This window comes from Artemia sp. Qi Xiang Cuo, chromosome 14, assembly GCF_049724085.1.
Source record: "Artemia sp. Qi Xiang Cuo chromosome 14, ASM4972408v1, whole genome shotgun sequence".
Classification (NCBI taxonomy): domain Eukaryota; kingdom Metazoa; phylum Arthropoda; class Branchiopoda; order Anostraca; family Artemiidae; genus Artemia; species Artemia sp. Qi Xiang Cuo.
Window position 1 is genome coordinate 58,902,606 of NC_142807.1, and position 18,015 is coordinate 58,920,620.

At 32.2% G+C, this 18,015-nt stretch overlaps 1 protein-coding gene across 2 annotated transcripts in view; it reads left to right on the plus strand.

The window, feature by feature from the left end:
* LOC148944700 (phosphoenolpyruvate carboxykinase, cytosolic [GTP]-like) overlaps positions 1-18,015 on the plus strand; it is a 112,706-nt gene that overhangs the window by 23,494 nt on the left and 71,197 nt on the right. For both annotated transcript variants that reach the window (XM_089100683.1, XM_089100682.1), the window contains exon 2: positions 2,242-2,350. In XM_089100683.1, the coding sequence (XP_088956809.1) occupies positions 2,242-2,350 (109 nt within the window). The remainder of the gene's footprint in view (positions 1-2,241; positions 2,351-18,015) is intronic.

The window sequence follows — 18,015 nt, forward strand, 5'->3', positions numbered from 1 at the left end:
AGCATATCATTTTTAGAATCTAAAAAAGTCTCGCATAAACCAACAACGTCAGGTAGCCCATCAGAAACAATCTGTTTTCGATGGTCAATTGAAGAACAAAGACCCTGGATATTCAACTGGAGCACTGAAAAATATCCATCCCGCTTGACAGCCTCACTCAGACTAGAAACATATTTACTTATTACTGTGTGGTTCACTGGGGTCAAATCACTGTTGACATGTCCGATAGAATTATTGATAATGCTTAAAATATCTAACGGGTTATTTTCAAGCTCAAAAAGTCGTCCTACAACCGGGGGCGTTTCTAATTTGCCAGTAAAAAAAATACAATCTATTCTAGATATGGAATTAAATAATAAAATATAAATGCAACAAAAAAAAATAAAAAAAAAAAAAAATATCTAAGCACAATCCGCGAATGATCGAATCTTTCGTATCATTGATTGACCAGGTGGTTTGGCCAAAATTTGACCGCGGTCAGTCCATACATTAAATTTACCGAAGCAATATCTTGCCGCATTTAAAATTTCACGACGCTTTTTTGTTAGCGATTCTGATAAAAATATTCCACTCTTTGCTAGTTTAGTCTTTTCTTTGAAAACAACTCGAGCTAATTCCACAATTTTGAAGCGTATTAGCACTGGAGACACTTTGGATTGATCATTAAAGTCATTCAAACTTAGTTGATAAACATTTACAATATTATTGACTTCAAAACCAGGGACCAGCATCTTGTCTTTAATGATAACCGATACTTATTTCTTTAGATCATTTCAAGGCCTCTGCCTTACTCCATTCATCACTAAGCAATCCAACATCTTTTCTTGTTCAAAATCATCCACTTTCGATTCCAATGACAAAATCCTACTTTCCAAGCTTTTAACCATTGCAAATAGTCCTTTGAGTGATCAATGGAAATAGCATCATGATTTTTTTTTACTGTAATATCAATTGCTTGATTTGCTGTATCAGGGTCTGATAGTTTAGCCTTAACTTGACGGGAAGTCTCAGCTGTAAGATTCACTTGTGTCCGATTTAATTCATCCTGGGTAAAAACTATTTTTTGCAGGATTAGGCTAGGTGCCAGTGAGTCTTCTGCAATAACGCTCGCTGGGTTTAATGCTAGATAAGTAGGTGATGACGATTTATAAATGTCTGGAAACGAATCTAATTCGGTAAATGCTTTACCAAACATCTTTTTCCGTTCTTTTGCGAGCACTAGGGTTATCCGAAAGTAATTTCAAATTAGTCTCTGCCACTTGGTGCTCAGAGTGATCGCCGTAGCAAAAAACCGTATATCTCCATAATCCTTTAGCACCACTTTTTGACTGCAAAACAATTGCTGGCCAAGGGGGGTAACTTTTGAAACTAGCGAGAACAATGTCAAAAGGCTTGAATTTTGACATGAGCGTAGCACTGAAAATAAATAATTACTTATCTTTGAGTGGGCCAAGTAATCCAGTAATTTACAAATAAATTCAAATAATTGCAAGTAGTCCAAGTATTTCAATGCACGATTCAGATGATAATAGTGCTGAATACTAATCCAAAACTACAATCCATAAATAATCCTTAAGCCGTAATCACATGCAAGTCACTTGTGTAATCAGATTTTAACTTAATAATTTCTTTTTACGCAAAATCAATTGGCTCCGTACCTAGGTTTATCCACAAGTAAAAAATTAATCCATGAAATGTACTTTTTGTTTTCAAGATGTGAACTGGTCAGAGACTGAATGAGTACTGATTAATAAATTAATAAATAAAACTAAATAATAAATTATTAATTAATTAATAAATAAGAAATAATTAAATACTAATTAAAACAATTTATAATAATTAAATAATTTAACTAATAAATTGAAAAATAATAAAAAAATGAACTATTAATTAATAAGTTGGAAATAATTTAGTTAATAAATGAAAATTCTGATAAAATTTGGCCTGAAAATTTCATGGGAGACAAGGGGGAGGAGGACAAATTAACATTTTGCCCCGAGCGCAGTAGAGGCCAGAACCACCACTGCATGAAAATAGAGATTTTTAAGATTAAGCCCTTTTTTAAGCATCTTGACCCCTCGCCCTTCTTTCGGAAAAATCATCTTTGGTTGCTTTTTCTATATTTTTCTTTTATATGGATGTTTTCTAAATAAGATATCTAAATAAGATATTTGCTTGTATAAATTTATAAGTAAAGTTCAGTTTTTTTTTCTTTTTTTGCTAAATAAGATATCATTTTAGAAACAGCAAGAGCCTTCGTCTTTCAACCGTTTCTGGTACTTTTAGCTCAATATCAGCCTTACGTAGGATTGGAATTTTAAATGGAGACATCAAGAAACTATCCCCTGCCGTAAGCCAACCTTTTATTTAATGTAATAAATTGATTACTTCGATTGTTTCCCAAAATTTCAAATTATTTTCTTTAAGCGGATCAAAATTTAGGGATTTACCTAGAGCATATAACTCAAGTATTGTAGATTTGAACACTTTTTCAAGTTCAACTCGTGCAAATTTGTTCATATTTTTCTTGCAGTTTTTTTAAGTAAAACGTTAAAATAGAAATAATAATATCTTTTGTTTAAAACGTTTGGAAACAGATGGTCATATGGATAAGCATTGTTTCAGCATTGGATGAAAATGCTTAAAAAGAGCATCTGAAAATTTTTTGCTTGTATAAATTTATAAGTAAAGTTCAGTTTTTTTTCTTTTTTTGCTGTCAAATTATGACGAGTAATATATTTGTTTCTGTCAATAAATTGAGCATTGTAAATTTGAATATTCTCTTAAATATATTTCGTGCTATTTATTCAAGTTCTTTTTATGTATGTGCGTGTTCTTTTTTTTTAAGTAAAATATCAAAATATTATTAAAAATAGATTTTATTAAAAAAAAGAATGAAAGAAGCTGGTCAAATGGACCAAAAAAGCTGGTTGTTGTTTTAGTATTGAATAAGAATGCTACAATTTAACATTTTGAAGAAATGAGAAGGTATAATTTGTAAATAACGTTTGGTTTTTCGTTTTTTTTTTGTTTTTTTTTTCTTGGCTGTCAAATTTGGAGAAGTGATAAATTTGTTCCTGTCGAGTAAGTAAACGTGGATAATTTTTTTTCCTTAATTTGCCTTTTATAGAGGGAATCGTAGTACCTAGTCAAAATTTTCTTGTAAAAATTATCTAAACGAGATATTTAAAAAGTGTATTTTCTTGGATAGAGAAAAGAAGAAACCAATGATTGCCAATCATTTCATCACCAAGGCATTTTGAAGTCTTTTAGATAAGGCTGAAGACCACGAAACTAGATAATTAATTTTATAATGATTCAGTGCCTTCTTGCTTGTCTTTTATTTTTAAAAATAAATTTAGTTAATATTTTTACATTAAAGCACCGACAAATAGATAGTTCACTTATAAAATTTGTGTGGTTCAAAATTTTTGTTCTTTTTGTTTGATTAATCAAAAAAACTGCACATAATACGTTTTTCAAAAAAAGTAAACAACTCCATTAAACCAAAAATAAACAAAAATAGAATCAAATAATCTACCAAGCATACAGACCATAAATCAGTATCAATAAATAAATGAAACCCAAAACAAGCAGAAATTAAAATAAGTCAAACTCATAACGAGCAGAAATTAATCTGAGTAGGGTTCAAAACCCAATGCTTTCTAAAATTCAGAATGTAATTTGTACTTTACTGGAAGAAATTCAAATGAATTTACTGAAAAAAATGTGTATTGTCAGTTTAATATACATATGTTGATATTTATTCCTTAAAATCTTAATTAATTTTTGTTTTCTTAAAGTCATAAGTGAAAAAATTTAAAAGAATTTTTTTCAGTAAAGTACAAATTATATTCTGGATTTTAGAAAGCATAGGGTTTAGAACCCTATTCAGATTAATTTCTGTTCGTTTTGAATTTGACCTATTTTAATTTCTGTTTGTTTTGGGTTTCATTTATTCATTGCTACTGATATGTGGTAGTTGTATGCTTGGTAGATTATTTGACTCTATTATTGTTCATTTTTGGTTTAATGGAGTTCTGTACTTTTTTTTGAAAAACTTTTTTTGTGCAAAAATTTTTTTTGACTAATTTATGTTCGTTTTATATTGACATAGTCTTTTTCAGGGAGAAACACTGAGCCTCTTCTGAAGTTAAACAGCCATCCCTCCCATAAAAACTTTTAATACCCCCTGGGAACAACTTACATCCCTTGACCCTAATCTCTGGGGTTTGTATCAACCCCAAAAGCCTTGTTATATGATATTTAGACTATTTTGAATAGAATGGCTATCTCAAAATTTCTATTAGACGCATTTCCGGACAATATGACGTGTGTGTAGGGATGAAAGGGTAGCTGCCCTCTGATCACTTTGACTCTTAAAATGAGCACTAGAGCGTCTGATTACCAATCCAATGAGCCCCCTTTGAAGTTTTTATGACCATACTTTCTATAAAAACCCTATATGTTCCCAGGGAACAACCTACAACCCTTGCCCCAAGGGCTGGGGGATTTGTTATCCTCAAAGACATAATTTCCAGACCTTTCTAATAGGCTTAACAAAATGGCTATATCAAAATTTTGATTGGAAGTGTTTTGGGAAATGATAGGCGTCGAGGGAGAAATTTGTCCTCTGATCACTTTCGACTAATAAAAAAGGCAGTCCTCTCAATTTCCAATTGAATGAGCCCTTTTTGAAGTTTCTACGACAAAACTCCCTATAAAATCGTTATATGCCCCAAGAGCATAACTTACGATCCTTGTCATGAGGGCTATGGGGGAAGTGTTGTCATCCTTAAAGACATAATTTCCGGACTTTTCAACTACGTTGAAAAAAATAGCTATATCAAAATGTTGATCGGAAATGTTTGGGGAAATGATGGGCGTTGGGGGGTGGGGGGATTAATCTCCCTCTGATTACTTTTGAATATCAAAAAGGGAAATAGCCCTTTCAATTTCCAATCAAAAGAGCGCTTTTTTGAGTTTTTACGACAACACTTTCTATATGACATTATATGCCCCCAGGGCATAACTCACAGCCTTAGCTCTGATGTCTCTGGGGTGTTGTCATATTCAAACACATAATTTTCGGACCCTTTAACTACGTTTAACAAAATTGCTATATCAAAATGTTGATCGGAAGTGTTTGGAGAAATGATGGGTATGGGGATTCACCCTCCGATTGCATTTGACTACTAATAAGAGCATTAGCCCTCTCAATTCCCAATTGAATGAGTCCTTTTTGAAGTTTCTGCGACAACGCTGGCAAAGACCTAATTTCCAGAACTTTGAACTACGTTGAACAAAACGTATATCTCGAAATTTTGATTGGATGTGTTTGGGGAAATGGTAGGCTTGAGAGGGGTGTTAGTTGCCCTCCTATCACTTTCGACTATTAATTAGTGAACTAGCGCTTTCAATTTCCAATCGAATGAGCCCTTTTTGTAGTTTCTACGACAATTCTTTCTGTATAACCTTATATGCCCGCAGGGCATAACGTACAGCCCTTGCGCTGAGGGCTGTGGGGGGGGGGGGGAGCGTCATCCACAGACATAATTTCCGGACTTTTCAATTACGTTGAACAAAATGGCTATCTAAAAATTTTTATTGGATGTTTCTTGGGAAATGGTGGGCTTGGGAAGGGTGTTTCCTGCAATCACTTTTGGCTATTAAAAAGGGCCCTAACCCTTTGAAGTTTTCGAAGATTCTATTACAATGGTCTATAAAAAACCTTATATGCCCCCAGGGCATAACTTACAACCTTTGTCCTGATGTGTGTGTGTGTGGGGGGGGGGTGTTGATCATCCTATAAGACATGATATCCAGAACTTTCAACTACGTTGAAAAAAATGGCTATTCTTTTAATGGCAAAAATGGAAAACTTTTAATTGGATGTGTTTGGGGAAATGGTAGGCGTGAGAGGGATTTTAGTTGCCCTCCAATCACTTTCGACTAGCCTATTAAAAAGGGCACTTGCCCTTTCAATTTCCAATTGAATGAGCCTTTGAAGTTTCTACAACAAAATTTTATATAAAAACCTTATATGCCCCCAGGACATAACTTAAAACCTTATCCCTGAGGGCTCTGGGGGAGTGTCATCTTCAAAGACCTCATTTCCAGAACTTTCATCTACGTTGAACAAAATGGCTATCTCAAAATTTTGATTGGATATGTTTGGGGAAATGGTGAGTTTGAGAGGGGGGCTAGTTGCCCTCCAATCACTTTTGACTATTAAAATGGGCACTAGCCCTTTCAATTTCCAATCAACTGAGTCCTTTTTGAAGTCTCTACGAAAACGCTAGTAGGAGGGACCCAATTGACGCGGAACGAAGTAGACATCATTGCCAGATAAGAAAGGTACTATTTAGTACTTTAAAAGTACCTCTTTCAAGGTCAATAAGGGAACTTGGAAATACTGCTGGGAAAATGCACTTGCGCAATGAATGCTAACGAGACAATGCTATTGATCTACGAAGGGAAGAAGATCAGACTAGATTTCTGGGAAATTGATTTGCGTAGTCGAAGGGGAATTCTAATGTATCATGAGGAGAATTAAGAAACAATATGGCTTCTCTGGTCTTTAGGTCTGAGAGATAAATATTAATATTATTTCCGAACCTTACTAGTACAACTAGAACCACCGTGGATATATTTTCACAATTCCAAATAAGGTCAAGACAGATTTAATCTATTTTACTTAGGAAATACTTTCCTGGGAATTTAAAATTTAACATCGCAAAAGGATGCCAAAACAAAGAGAACATTCTGAAATTACTTTTAGGGAATATTTTGGGCGAAAACAAGTTAATCAACATTTTATGGATTTTTTTGGGTGAAACAGTTTGAGACATTTTAGAGGATGATTTGGGGTGAAACTTTGTGGTCGTTATAATACATAACTTCCAATTTGAACAGTGTTGTAAGGTCCCCTACCCATACCCCAAGGACCCCCCCATTTTTTAACACTTGCGCGCTTGAGACACAGAAGGCCCCCCAAGGACCCCCCCCAAGTTTTTTTGCCCCCCCCCCCCAATTTTTTTACACTTTTTTTCGCGCTTGAGACACAGAAGGACCCCCCTCCCCCAACTTTTTGGGTCCCCCCCCCCATTAGTGTTTCGTCGTGGTTTACCATGTCACTGTTACATTCTCTTGATGTTTCAAAGTTCATTTTGGATTTTTCATTGAAATGTAAGAGTTGGAATATTTCAGTAGTATTTTGTCATGGTTTACCTTGTCACTGCTACATTCTGAAAATGTTTTAAAGTTCTTTTTGGATTTTTTACGTTGAAATGTAAGAGTTGGAATATTTCAGCAGTGTTTTGTCGTGGTTTACCTTGTCATTGATACATTCTGAATATGTTTTAAAGTTCATTTTGGATTTTATCCTTGAAATGTAAGAGTTGGAATATTTCAGTAGTTTTTTAATATGGTTTACAATGTCGTTGTTAAATTCTTTAGATTTTTAAATTTTCATTGTGGATTTTTTTTTCGTTTTAATGCAATAAGCGGATTATTTAAGTATTTCGTTCTCATGGTTTACCATGTCAATTTTACATTATGTAGATATGTAGAATATAAGTTTAAATTTATTTCATTAAAATGTAAGAGTTAGAATATTTCAGTAGTGTTTTGTCGTGGTTTACATTGTCACTGTTACATTCTGAAGATGTTTCAAAGTTCATTTTGGATTTGTTTCGATGAAATGTAAGAGTTGGAATATTTCAGTAGTATTTTGTCATGGTTTACCTTGTCACTGCTACATTCTGAAAATGTTTTAAAGTTCTTTTTGGATTTTTTACGTTGAAATGTAAGAGTTGGAATATTTCAGCAGTGTTTTGTCGTGGTTTACCTTGTCATTGCTACATTCTGAAGATGTTTTAAAGTTCATTTTGGATTTTAACATTGAAATGTAAGAGTTGGAATATCTCAGCAGTGTTTTGTCGTGGTTTACCTTGTCACTGTTACATTCTCTTGATGTTTCAATTTTCATTTTTTATTTTTTTTTTAGTTTAACTGTAAGAGTCGGAATATTTCAGTAGTGTTTTGTCGTGTTTTAACATGTCACTGTTACATTATGAAGATGTTTCAAAATTCATTTTGGATTTGTTCCGTTGAAATGTAAGAGTTGGATTATTTCAGTAGTGTTTCGTCGTGGTTTACCTTGTCACTGTTACATTCTGAAGATGTTTCAAAGTTCATTTTGGATTTGTTTCGATTAAATGTAAGAGTTGGAATATTTCAGTAGTATTTTGTCATGGTTTACCTTGTCACTGCTACATTCTGAAAATGTTTTAAAGTTCTTTTTGGATTTTTTACGTTGAAATGTAAGAGTTGGAATATTTCAGCAGTGTTTTGTCGTGGTTTACCTTGTCATTGCTACATTCTGAAGATGTTTTAAAGTTCATTTTGAATTTTAACGTTGAAATGTAAGAGTTGGAATATATCAGTAGTGTTTTGTCATAGTTCACGTTGTCACTGTTACATTTTCTTTATGTTTCAAAGTTCATTTTTTATTTTCTTTGAAATGTAGGAGTTGGAATATTTCAGTAGTGTTTTGTCGTGGTTTACTATGTCACTGTTACATTCTGAAGATGTTTCAAAGTTCATTTTGGTTTTTTTTCGTTGAAATGTAAGAGTTGGATTATTTCAGTAGTGTTTTGTCGTGGTTTACCTTGTCACTGTTACATTCTGAAGATGTTTCAAAGTTCATTTTGGATTTGTTTCGATGAAATGTAAGAGTTGGATTATTTCAGTAGTGTTTTGTCGTGGTTTACCTTGTCACTGTTACATTCTGAAGATGTTTCAAAGCTCATTTTGGATTTGTTTCGATGAAATGTAAGAGTTGGATTATTTCAGTAGTGTTTTGTCGTGGTTTTACCTTGTCACTGTTACATTCTCTTGATGTTTCAAAGTTCATTTTGGATTTTTTTCGTTGAAATGTAAATTGGAATATTTCAGTAATGTTAGTCGTGGTTTACCTTGTCACTGTTACATTCTCTTGATCTTTCAAAGTTCATTTTTGATTTTTTTTCGTTGAAATGTAAATTGGAATATTTCTGTAATGTTCGTCGTGGTTTACCTTGTCACTGTTACATTCTGTTGATGTTTCAAAGTTCAGTTTGGAATTTTTTCGTTGAAATGTAAGACTTGGAATATTTCAGTAATGTTCGTCGTGGTTTACCTTGTCACTGTTACATTCTCTTAATGTTTCAAAGTTCATTTTGTATTTTATTTTTTCGTTGAAATGTAAGAGTTGGAATATTTCAGTAATGTTCGTCGTGGTTTACCTTGTCACTGTTACATTCTCTTGATGTTTCAAAGTTCATTTTGGATTTTTTTCGTTGAAATGTAAATTGGAATATTCCAGTAATTTTCGTCGTGGTTTACCTTGTCACTGTTACATTCTCTTGATGTTTCATAGTTCATTTTGGATTTTTTTCGTTGAAATGTAAGTTGGAATATTTCAGTAATGTTCGTCGTGGTTTACCTTGTCACTGTTACATTCTCTTGATGTTTCAAAGATCATTTTGGATTTTTTTCGTTGAAATGTAAATTGGAATATTCCAGTAATTTTCGTCGTGGTTTACCTTGTCACTGTTAAATTCTCTTAATGTTTCAAAGTTCATTTTGGATTTTTTTCGTTGAAATGTAAGAGTTGGAATATTTGAGTAATGTTTGTTGTGGTTTACCTTGTCACTGTTACATTCTCTTAATGTTTCAAAGTTCATTTTGGACTTCTTCGTTGAAATGCAAGAGTTGGAATATTTCAGTAGTGTTTGTCGTGGGCTGTCGTAAAAAAAAAACTTATATGCCAACCTATAACCCATGCCCATTGGGCTCTGAGGGGGTTATGATCGTCAAGGACCGAGTTTCCAGAACTTTCAACTACTTTCAACTAAGAGTTGGAATATTTCAGTAGTGTTTTGTCGTTGTTTATCATGTCACTGTTACATTTTGAAGATGTTTTAAAGTTCATTTTGGATTTTTTTTCGTTAAAATGTAAAAGTTGGATTATTTCAGTAGTTTTTGCCGTGGTTTACCGTGTCACTGTTACATTCTCTTGATGTTTCAAAGTTCATTTTGGATTTCTTTCCTTGAAATGTAAGAGTTTGATTATTTCAGTAGTGTTTTCTCATGGTTTACCTTGTCACTGTTACATTTTCTTGATGTTTCAAAGTTCATTTTGGATTTTCTTCGTTGAAATGTAAGAGTTGGATTATTTCAGTAGTGTTTGTCGTGGTTTACCTTGTCACTGTTACATTCTCTTGATGTTTCAAAGTTCATTTTGGATTTCATTCGTTGAAATGTAAGAGTTGGATTATTTCAGTAGTGTTTTATCATGGTTTACCTTGTCACTGTTACATTCTCTTGATGTTTCAAAGTTCATTTTGGATTTTTTTCGTTGAAATGTAAGAGTTGAATTATTTCAGTAGTGTTTTGTCGTGGTTTAGCATGTCACTGTCACATTCTGAAGATGTTTCAAAGTTCGTTTTGGATTTTTTTTTCGTTGAAATGTAAGAGTTGGAATATTTCAGTAGTGTTTTGTCGTGGTTTACCTTGTCATTGTTACATTCTCTTGATGCTTCGAAGTTCATTTTGGATTTCATTCGTTGTAATGCTATATTTTGCACATTTCAATAATGTTATATCGTTTTTTAGCTTTTCACTGTTACATTCTCTTCATTTTTCAAAGTTCATTTTGGATTTTTTTTCCCTTGAAATGGGAGAGTTGGAATATTTCAGTAGTGTCTTGTTGTTGTTTACCTTGTCACTCTTACATTCTTTTGATGTTTCAAACATCATTTTTGATTTGTTTCGTTGAAATGTAAGAGTTGGAATATTTCATTAGTGTTTTGTCGTGGTTTACCTTGTCACTGTTACATTCTGAAGATGTTTCAAAGTTCATTTCGGATGTGTTTCGTTGAAATGTAAGAGTTGGATTATTTCAGTAGTGTTTCATCGTGGTTTACCTTGTCACTGTTACATTCTCTTGATGTTTCAAAGTTCATTTTGGATTTTTTTCGTTTAAATGTAAATTGGAATATTTCAGTAATTTTCGTCGTGGTTTACCTTGTCACTGTTACATTCTGAAGATGTTTCAAAGTTCATTTTGGATTTTTTTTTTCGTTGAACTGTAAGAGTTGGAATATTTCATTATTGTTTTCTCATGGTTTACCTTGTCACTGTTACATTCTCTTTATGTTTCAAAGTTCATTTTGGATTTTTTTTTCGTTGAAATGTAAGATTTAGATTATTTCAGTAGTGTTTTGTCGTGGTTTACCATATCACTGTTACATTCTGAATATGTTTCAAAGTTCATTTTGGATTTTTTTTCGTTGAAATGTAAGAGTTGGAATATTTCAATACTGTTTTCTCGTAGTTTATTTTATCTTTGTTACATTTTTTTGATGTTTCAAAGTTCATTTTAGATCTTTTTCTTTGAAATGCAAGAGTTGGAATATTTCAGTAGTGTTTTGTCGTGGTTTACCTTGTCACTGTTAGATTCTGAAGATATTTCAAAATTCATTTTTGATTTTTTTCGTTGAAATGTAAGAGTTGGAATATTTCTGTAGTTTTTTTTCGTGGTTTATCATGTCACTGTTACATTTTCTTGATGTTTCAAAGTTCATTTTGGATTTTTTTCGTTGAAATGCAAGAGTTGGAATATTTCAGTAGTGTTTTGTCTTGGTTTACTTTGTCACTGTTACATTTTCTTGATGTTTCAAATGGTTTACCTTGTCACTGTTACTTTCTGAAGATGTTTCAAAGTTCATTTTTGATTTTTTTTCGTTGAAATGTAAGAGTTGGAACATTTCAGTAGTGTTTTCTCGTGGTTTACCTTGTCACTGTTACATTCTATTGATGTTTCAAAGTTCAGTTTGGATTTTTTTCGTTGAAATGTAAGAGTTGGAATATTTCAATAGTGTTTTGTCGTAGTTTACTATGTCACTGTTACATTTTCTTGATGTTTCAAAGTTCATTTTGGATTTCTTTCCTTGAAATGTAAGAGTTGGATTATTTCAGTAGTGTTTTCTCATGGTTTACCTTGTCACTGTTACATTCTCTTGATGGTTCAAAGTTCATTTTGGATTTTTTTCGTTGAAATGTAAGAGTTGGATTATTTCAGTAGTGTTTTGTCATGCTTTACCATGTCACTGTTACATTCTGAAGATGTTTCAAAGTTCATTTTGGATTTTTTTTTTCGTTGTAATGTAAGAGTTGGAATATTTCAGTAGTGTTTTGTCGTGGTTTAACTTGTCACTGTTACATTCTCTTGATGTGTCAAGTTCATTTTAAAATTTTTTTCCCTTGCAATGTAAGAGTTGGAATATTTCAGTAGTGTTTTGTCGTGGTTTACCTTGTCACTGTTACGTTCTCCTGATGTTTCAAAATTCAATTTGGATTTTTCCGTTGAAATGTAAGAGTTGGAATATTTCAGTAGTGTTTTTTCGTGGTTTACCATGTCAGTGTTACATTCTCTTGATGTTTCAAAGTTCATTTTGGATTTCTTTCCTTGAAATGTAAGAGTTGGATTATTTCAGTAGTGTTTTCTCATGGTTTACCTTGTCACTGTTACATTCTCTTGATGCTTCAAAGTTCATTTTGGATTTTCTTTGTTGAAATGTAAGAGTTGGATTATTTCAGTAGTGTTTGTCGTGGTTTGTCGTTAAAAAAAACTTATATGCCAACCTATAACCCTTACCCATTGGGCTCTGAGGGGGTTATGATCGTCAAGGACCGAGTTTCCAGGACTTTCAACTACTTTCAGCTAAGAGTTGGAATATTTCAGTAGTGTTTTGTCGTGGTTTACCTTGTTACTGTTACATTCTGAAGATGTTTTAAAGTTCATTTTGGATTTTTTTTCGTTGAAATGTAAAAGTTGGATTATTTAAGTAGTTTTTGCCGTGGTTTACCATGTCACTGTTACATTCTCTTGATGTTTCAAAGTTCATTTTGGATTTCTTTCCTTGAAATGTAAGAGTTTGATTATTTCAGTAGTGTTTTCTCATGGTTTACCTTGTCACTGTTACATTCTCTTGATGCTTCAAAGTTCATTTTGGATTTTCTTCTTTGAAATGTAAGAGTTGGATTATTTCAGTAGTGTTTGTCGTGGTTTACCTTGTCACTGTTACATTCTCTTTATGTTTCATAGTTCATTTTGGATTTCATTCGCTGAAATGTAAGAGTTGGTATATTTCAGTACAGTTTTCTCATGGTTTACTTTGTCACTGTTACATTCTCTTGACGTTTCAAAGTTCATTTTGGATTTTTTTTTCGTTGAAATGTAAGAGTCGGATTATTTCAGTAGTGTTTTCTCATGGTTTATCTTGTCACTGTTACATTCTCTTGATGTTTCAAAGTTCATTTTGGATTTTCTTCGTTGAAATGTAAGAGTTGGATTATTTCAGTAGTGTTTGTCGTGGTTTTCCTTGTCACTGTTACATTCTCTTTATGTTTCATAGTTCATTTTCGATTTCATTCGTTGAAATGTAAGAGTTGGAATATTTCAGCAGTGTTTTGTCGTGGTTTACCATGTCACTGTTACATTTTCTTGATGTTTCAAAGCTCATTTTGAATTTTTTTCGGTGAAATGTAGGAGTTCGAATATTTCAGTAGTGTTTTGTCGTGGTTTACCTTGTCACTGTTACATTCTCTTGATGTTTCAAATGGTTTACCTTGTCACTGTTACATTCAGAAGATGTTTTAAAGTTCATTTTTGATTTTTTTTTTGTTGAACTGTAAGATTTGGAATATTTCAGTAGTGTTTTCTCGTGGTTTACCTTATCACTTTTACATTATCTTTATGTTTCAAAGTTCATTTTAGATTTTTTTTTCCCTTGAAATGTAAGAGTTGTAATATTTCAGTAGTGTCTTGTCGTGGTTTACCTTGTCACTGTTACATTCTTTTTATGTTTCAAAGTTCATTTTGGATTCTATTCGTTGAAAAGTAAGACTTGGAATATTTCAGTAGCGTTTTGTCGGGTTTGCCATGTCACTGTTACATTTTTTTGCTGTTTCAAAGTTCTTTTTGGATTTTTTTCGTGGAAATGCAAGAGTTGGAATATTTCAGTTGTGTTTTGTCGTGGTTTACCTTGTCACTGTTACATTCTCTTGATTTTTCAAAGTTCATTTTAGATTTTTTTTCCTTGAAATGTAAGAGTTGGAATATTTCAGTAATGTTTTCTCGCGTTTTATCTTGTCACTGTTACATTCACTTGATGCTTCAAAGTTCATTTTGGATTTTTTTCGTTGAAATGTAAGAGTTGGATTATTTCAGTAGTGTTTTGTCGTGCTTTGCCATGTCACTGCTACATTCTCTTGATGTTTCAAAGTTCATTTTGGTTTTTTTTTCTTGAAATGTAAGAGTTGGAATATTTCAGTAGTGTTTTGTCGTGGTTTACCTTGTCACTGTTACATTCTCTTGATGTTTCAAATGGTTTACCTTGTCACTATTACATTATGAAGATGCTTCAATTTTCATTTTTGATTTTTTTTTTTCGTTGAACTGTAAGAGTTGGAATATTTCAGTAATGTTTTGTCGTGGTTTACCTTCTCACTATAACATTCTCTTGATGATTCAAAGTTCATTTTGGATTTCTTTCGTTGAAATGAAAGAGTTGGAATATTTCAGTAGTGTTTTGTCATGGTTTACCTTGTCACTGTAACATTATCTTGATTTTTCAAGTGGTTTACAATGTCAATGTTACTTTCTTAATATGTTCAAAAATTCTTTTTTTTTTTTTTTTTTGTTGAAATGTAAGAGTTGGAATATTTAAGTATTGTTTCCTCATGGTATACATTGTCACTATTACATTCTCTTGCTTTTTAAAATTTCATTTTGGATTTCATTCTTTGTAATGTAAGAGTTGGAATATTTCAGTAGTGTTTTGTCATGCTTTACCATGTCACTGTTACATTCTGAAGATGTTTCAAAGTTCATTTTGGATTTTTTTTCGTTGAAATGTAAGAGTTGGAATATTTCAGTTGTGTTTTGTCGTGGTTTACCTTCTGACTATTACGTTCTCTTGATGTTTCAAAGTGTTTTGTCGTGGTTTACCTTGTCACTGTTACATTCTCTTGATGCTTCAAAGTTCATTTTGGATTTCTTTCGTTGAAATGTAAGAGCTGGATTATTTCAGTAGTGTTTTGTCGTGGTTTACCTTCTCACTATTACATTCTCTTGATGTTTCAAAGTTCATTTTATATTTTTTTTTCCCTTGAATTGTAAGAGTTGGAATATTTCAGTAATGCTTTGTCGTGGTTTACCTTGTCACTGTTACATAAGTTCATTTTGGATTTCTTTCGTTGAAATCTTAGAGTTGGATTATTTCAGTAGTGTTTTGTCGTGGTTTACCTTGTCACTGTTACATTCTCTTGATGCTTCAAAGTTCATTTTGGATTTTTTTTTTCGTTGAAATGTAAGAGTTGGCATATTTCAGTAGTGTTTTGTCGTGGTTTACCTTCTCACTATTACATTCTCTTGATGCTTCAAAGTTCATTTTGGATTTCTTTCGTTGAAATGTAAGTGTTGGATTATTTCAGTAGTGTTTTGTCGTGGTTTACCTTGTCACTGTTACTTTCTCTTGATGCTTCAAAGTTCATTTTGGATTTCTTTCGTTGAAGTGTAAGAGTTGGATTATTTCAGTAGTGTTTTGTCGTGGATTACCTTGTCACTGTTACATTCTCTTGGAGCTTCAAAGTTCATTTTGGATTTCTTTCGTTGAAGTGTAAGAGTTGGAACATTTCAGTATTGTTTTGTCGTGGTTTACTTTCTCACTATTACATTCTCTTGATGTTTCAAAGTTCATTTTAGATTTTTTCCCCTTGAAATGTAAGTGTTGGAATATTTCAGTTGTGTTATTTCTTGGTTTACCTTGTCACTGTTACATTCTCTTGATGCTTCAAAGTTCATTTTGTATTTCTTTCGTTGAAGTGTAAGAGTTGGATTATTTCAGTAGTGTTTTGTCGTGGTTTACCTTGTCACTGTTACATTCTCTTGATGCTTCAATGTTCATTTTGGATTTCTTTCGTTGAAATGTAAGTGTTGGATTATTTCAGTAGTGTTTTGTCGTGGTTTACCTTGTCACTGTTACATTCTCTTGATGTTTCAAAGTTCATTTTGGATTTCTTTCGTTGAAGTGTAAGAGTTGGAATATTTCAGTAGTGTTTTGTCGTGGTTTACCTTGTCACTGTTACATTCTCTTGATGCTTCAAAGTTCATTTTGGATTTCTTTCGTTGAAGTGTAAGAGTTGGAATATTTCTGTAGTGTTTTTTCGTGGTTTACCTTCTCACTATTACATTATCTTGATATTTCAAAGTTCATTTTAGATTTTTTTTTCCTTGAAATGTAAGTGTTGGAATATTCCAGTAGTCTTTTGTCGTGGTTTACCTTGTCACTGTTACATTATCTTGATGCTTCAAAGTTCATTTTGGATTTCTTTCGTTGAAGTGTAAGAGTTTTATTATTTCAGTAGTGTATTGTCGTGGTTTACCTTATAACTGTTACATTCTCTTAATGTTCCAAATGGTTTACCTTGTCACTGTTACATTCTGAAGATGTTTCGAAGTTCATTCTTAATTTTTTTTTTGTTGAACTGTGAGAGTTGGAATATTTCAGTAATGTTTTCTCGTGGTTTACCTTGTCACTATTAAATTATCTTGATTTTTAAAATTTCATTTTAGATTTTTTTTCCCTTGAAATATAAAAGTTGGAATATTTCAGTAGTGTCTTGTCGTGGTTTACCTTGTCACTGTTACATTCTATTGATGTTTCAAAGTCCATTTTGGATTCTTTTCGTTGAAATGTAAGAGTTGGAATATTTCAGTAGTGTTTTGTCTGGTTTGCCATGTCACTGATACATTCTCTTGATGTTTCAAAGTTCGTTTTGGATTTTTTCATTGAAATGTAAGAGTTAGAATATTTCAGTAGTATTTTGTCGTAGTTTACCTTGTGACTGTTACATTCTCTTGATTTTTCAAGAGAAACATCAAGGTTTACATTGTCACTGTTACATTATCTTAATGTTTCAAACTTCATTTTTGATTTTTTTTTTTTCGTTGAACTGTAAGAGTTGAAATATTTCAGTAGTGTTTTGTCATGGTTTACCTTGTCACTGTTACCTTCTCTTGATGTTTCAAAGTTCATTTTAGATTTTTTTTTTCATTGAAATGTAAGAGATGGAATATTTCAGTAGTGTTTTGTCGCGGTTTACCTTGTCACTGTTACATTCTCTTGATGCTTCAAAGTTCATTTTGGATTTTTTTCGTTGAAATGTAAGAGTTGGATTATTTCAGTAGTGTTTTGTCATGCTTTACCATGTCACTATTACATTCTCTTGATGTTTCTAAGTTCATTTTGGATTTTTTTTTTCTTTGAAATGTAAGAGTTGGAATATTTCAGTTGTGTCTTGTCGAGATTTACCTTGTCACTGTTACATTCTCTTGATGTTTCAAATGGTTTACCTTGTCAATGTTACATTCTGAAGATGTTTGAATTTTCATTTTTGATTTTTTTTTCGTTGAACTGTAAGAGTGGGAATATTTCAGTAATGTTTTGTCGTGGTTTACCTTCTCACTATAACATTCTCTTGATGCTTCAAAGTTCATTTTGGATTTCTTTCGTTGAAATGCAAGAGTTGGAATATTTCAGTAGTGTTTTGTCGTGGTTTACCTTGTCACTGTTACATTCTCTTGATTTTTCAAATGGTTTACCTTGTCACTTTTACATTATTAAGATGTTTCAAAGTTAATTTTTTATTTTTTTTTTTTCGTTGAAATGTAAGAGTTGGAATATTTCAGTAGTGTTTCCTAGTGGTTTACCTTCTCACTGTTACATTCTCTTTATGTTTCAAAGTTAATTTTAGATTTAATTCGTGGTAATGAAAGAGTTGGTTTATTTCAGAAGTGTTTTGTCATGCTTTACCATGTCACTGTTACATTCTGAAGATGTTTCTAAGTTCATTTTGGATTTTTTTTTTCGTTGAAATGTAAGAGTTGGAATATTTCATTAGTGT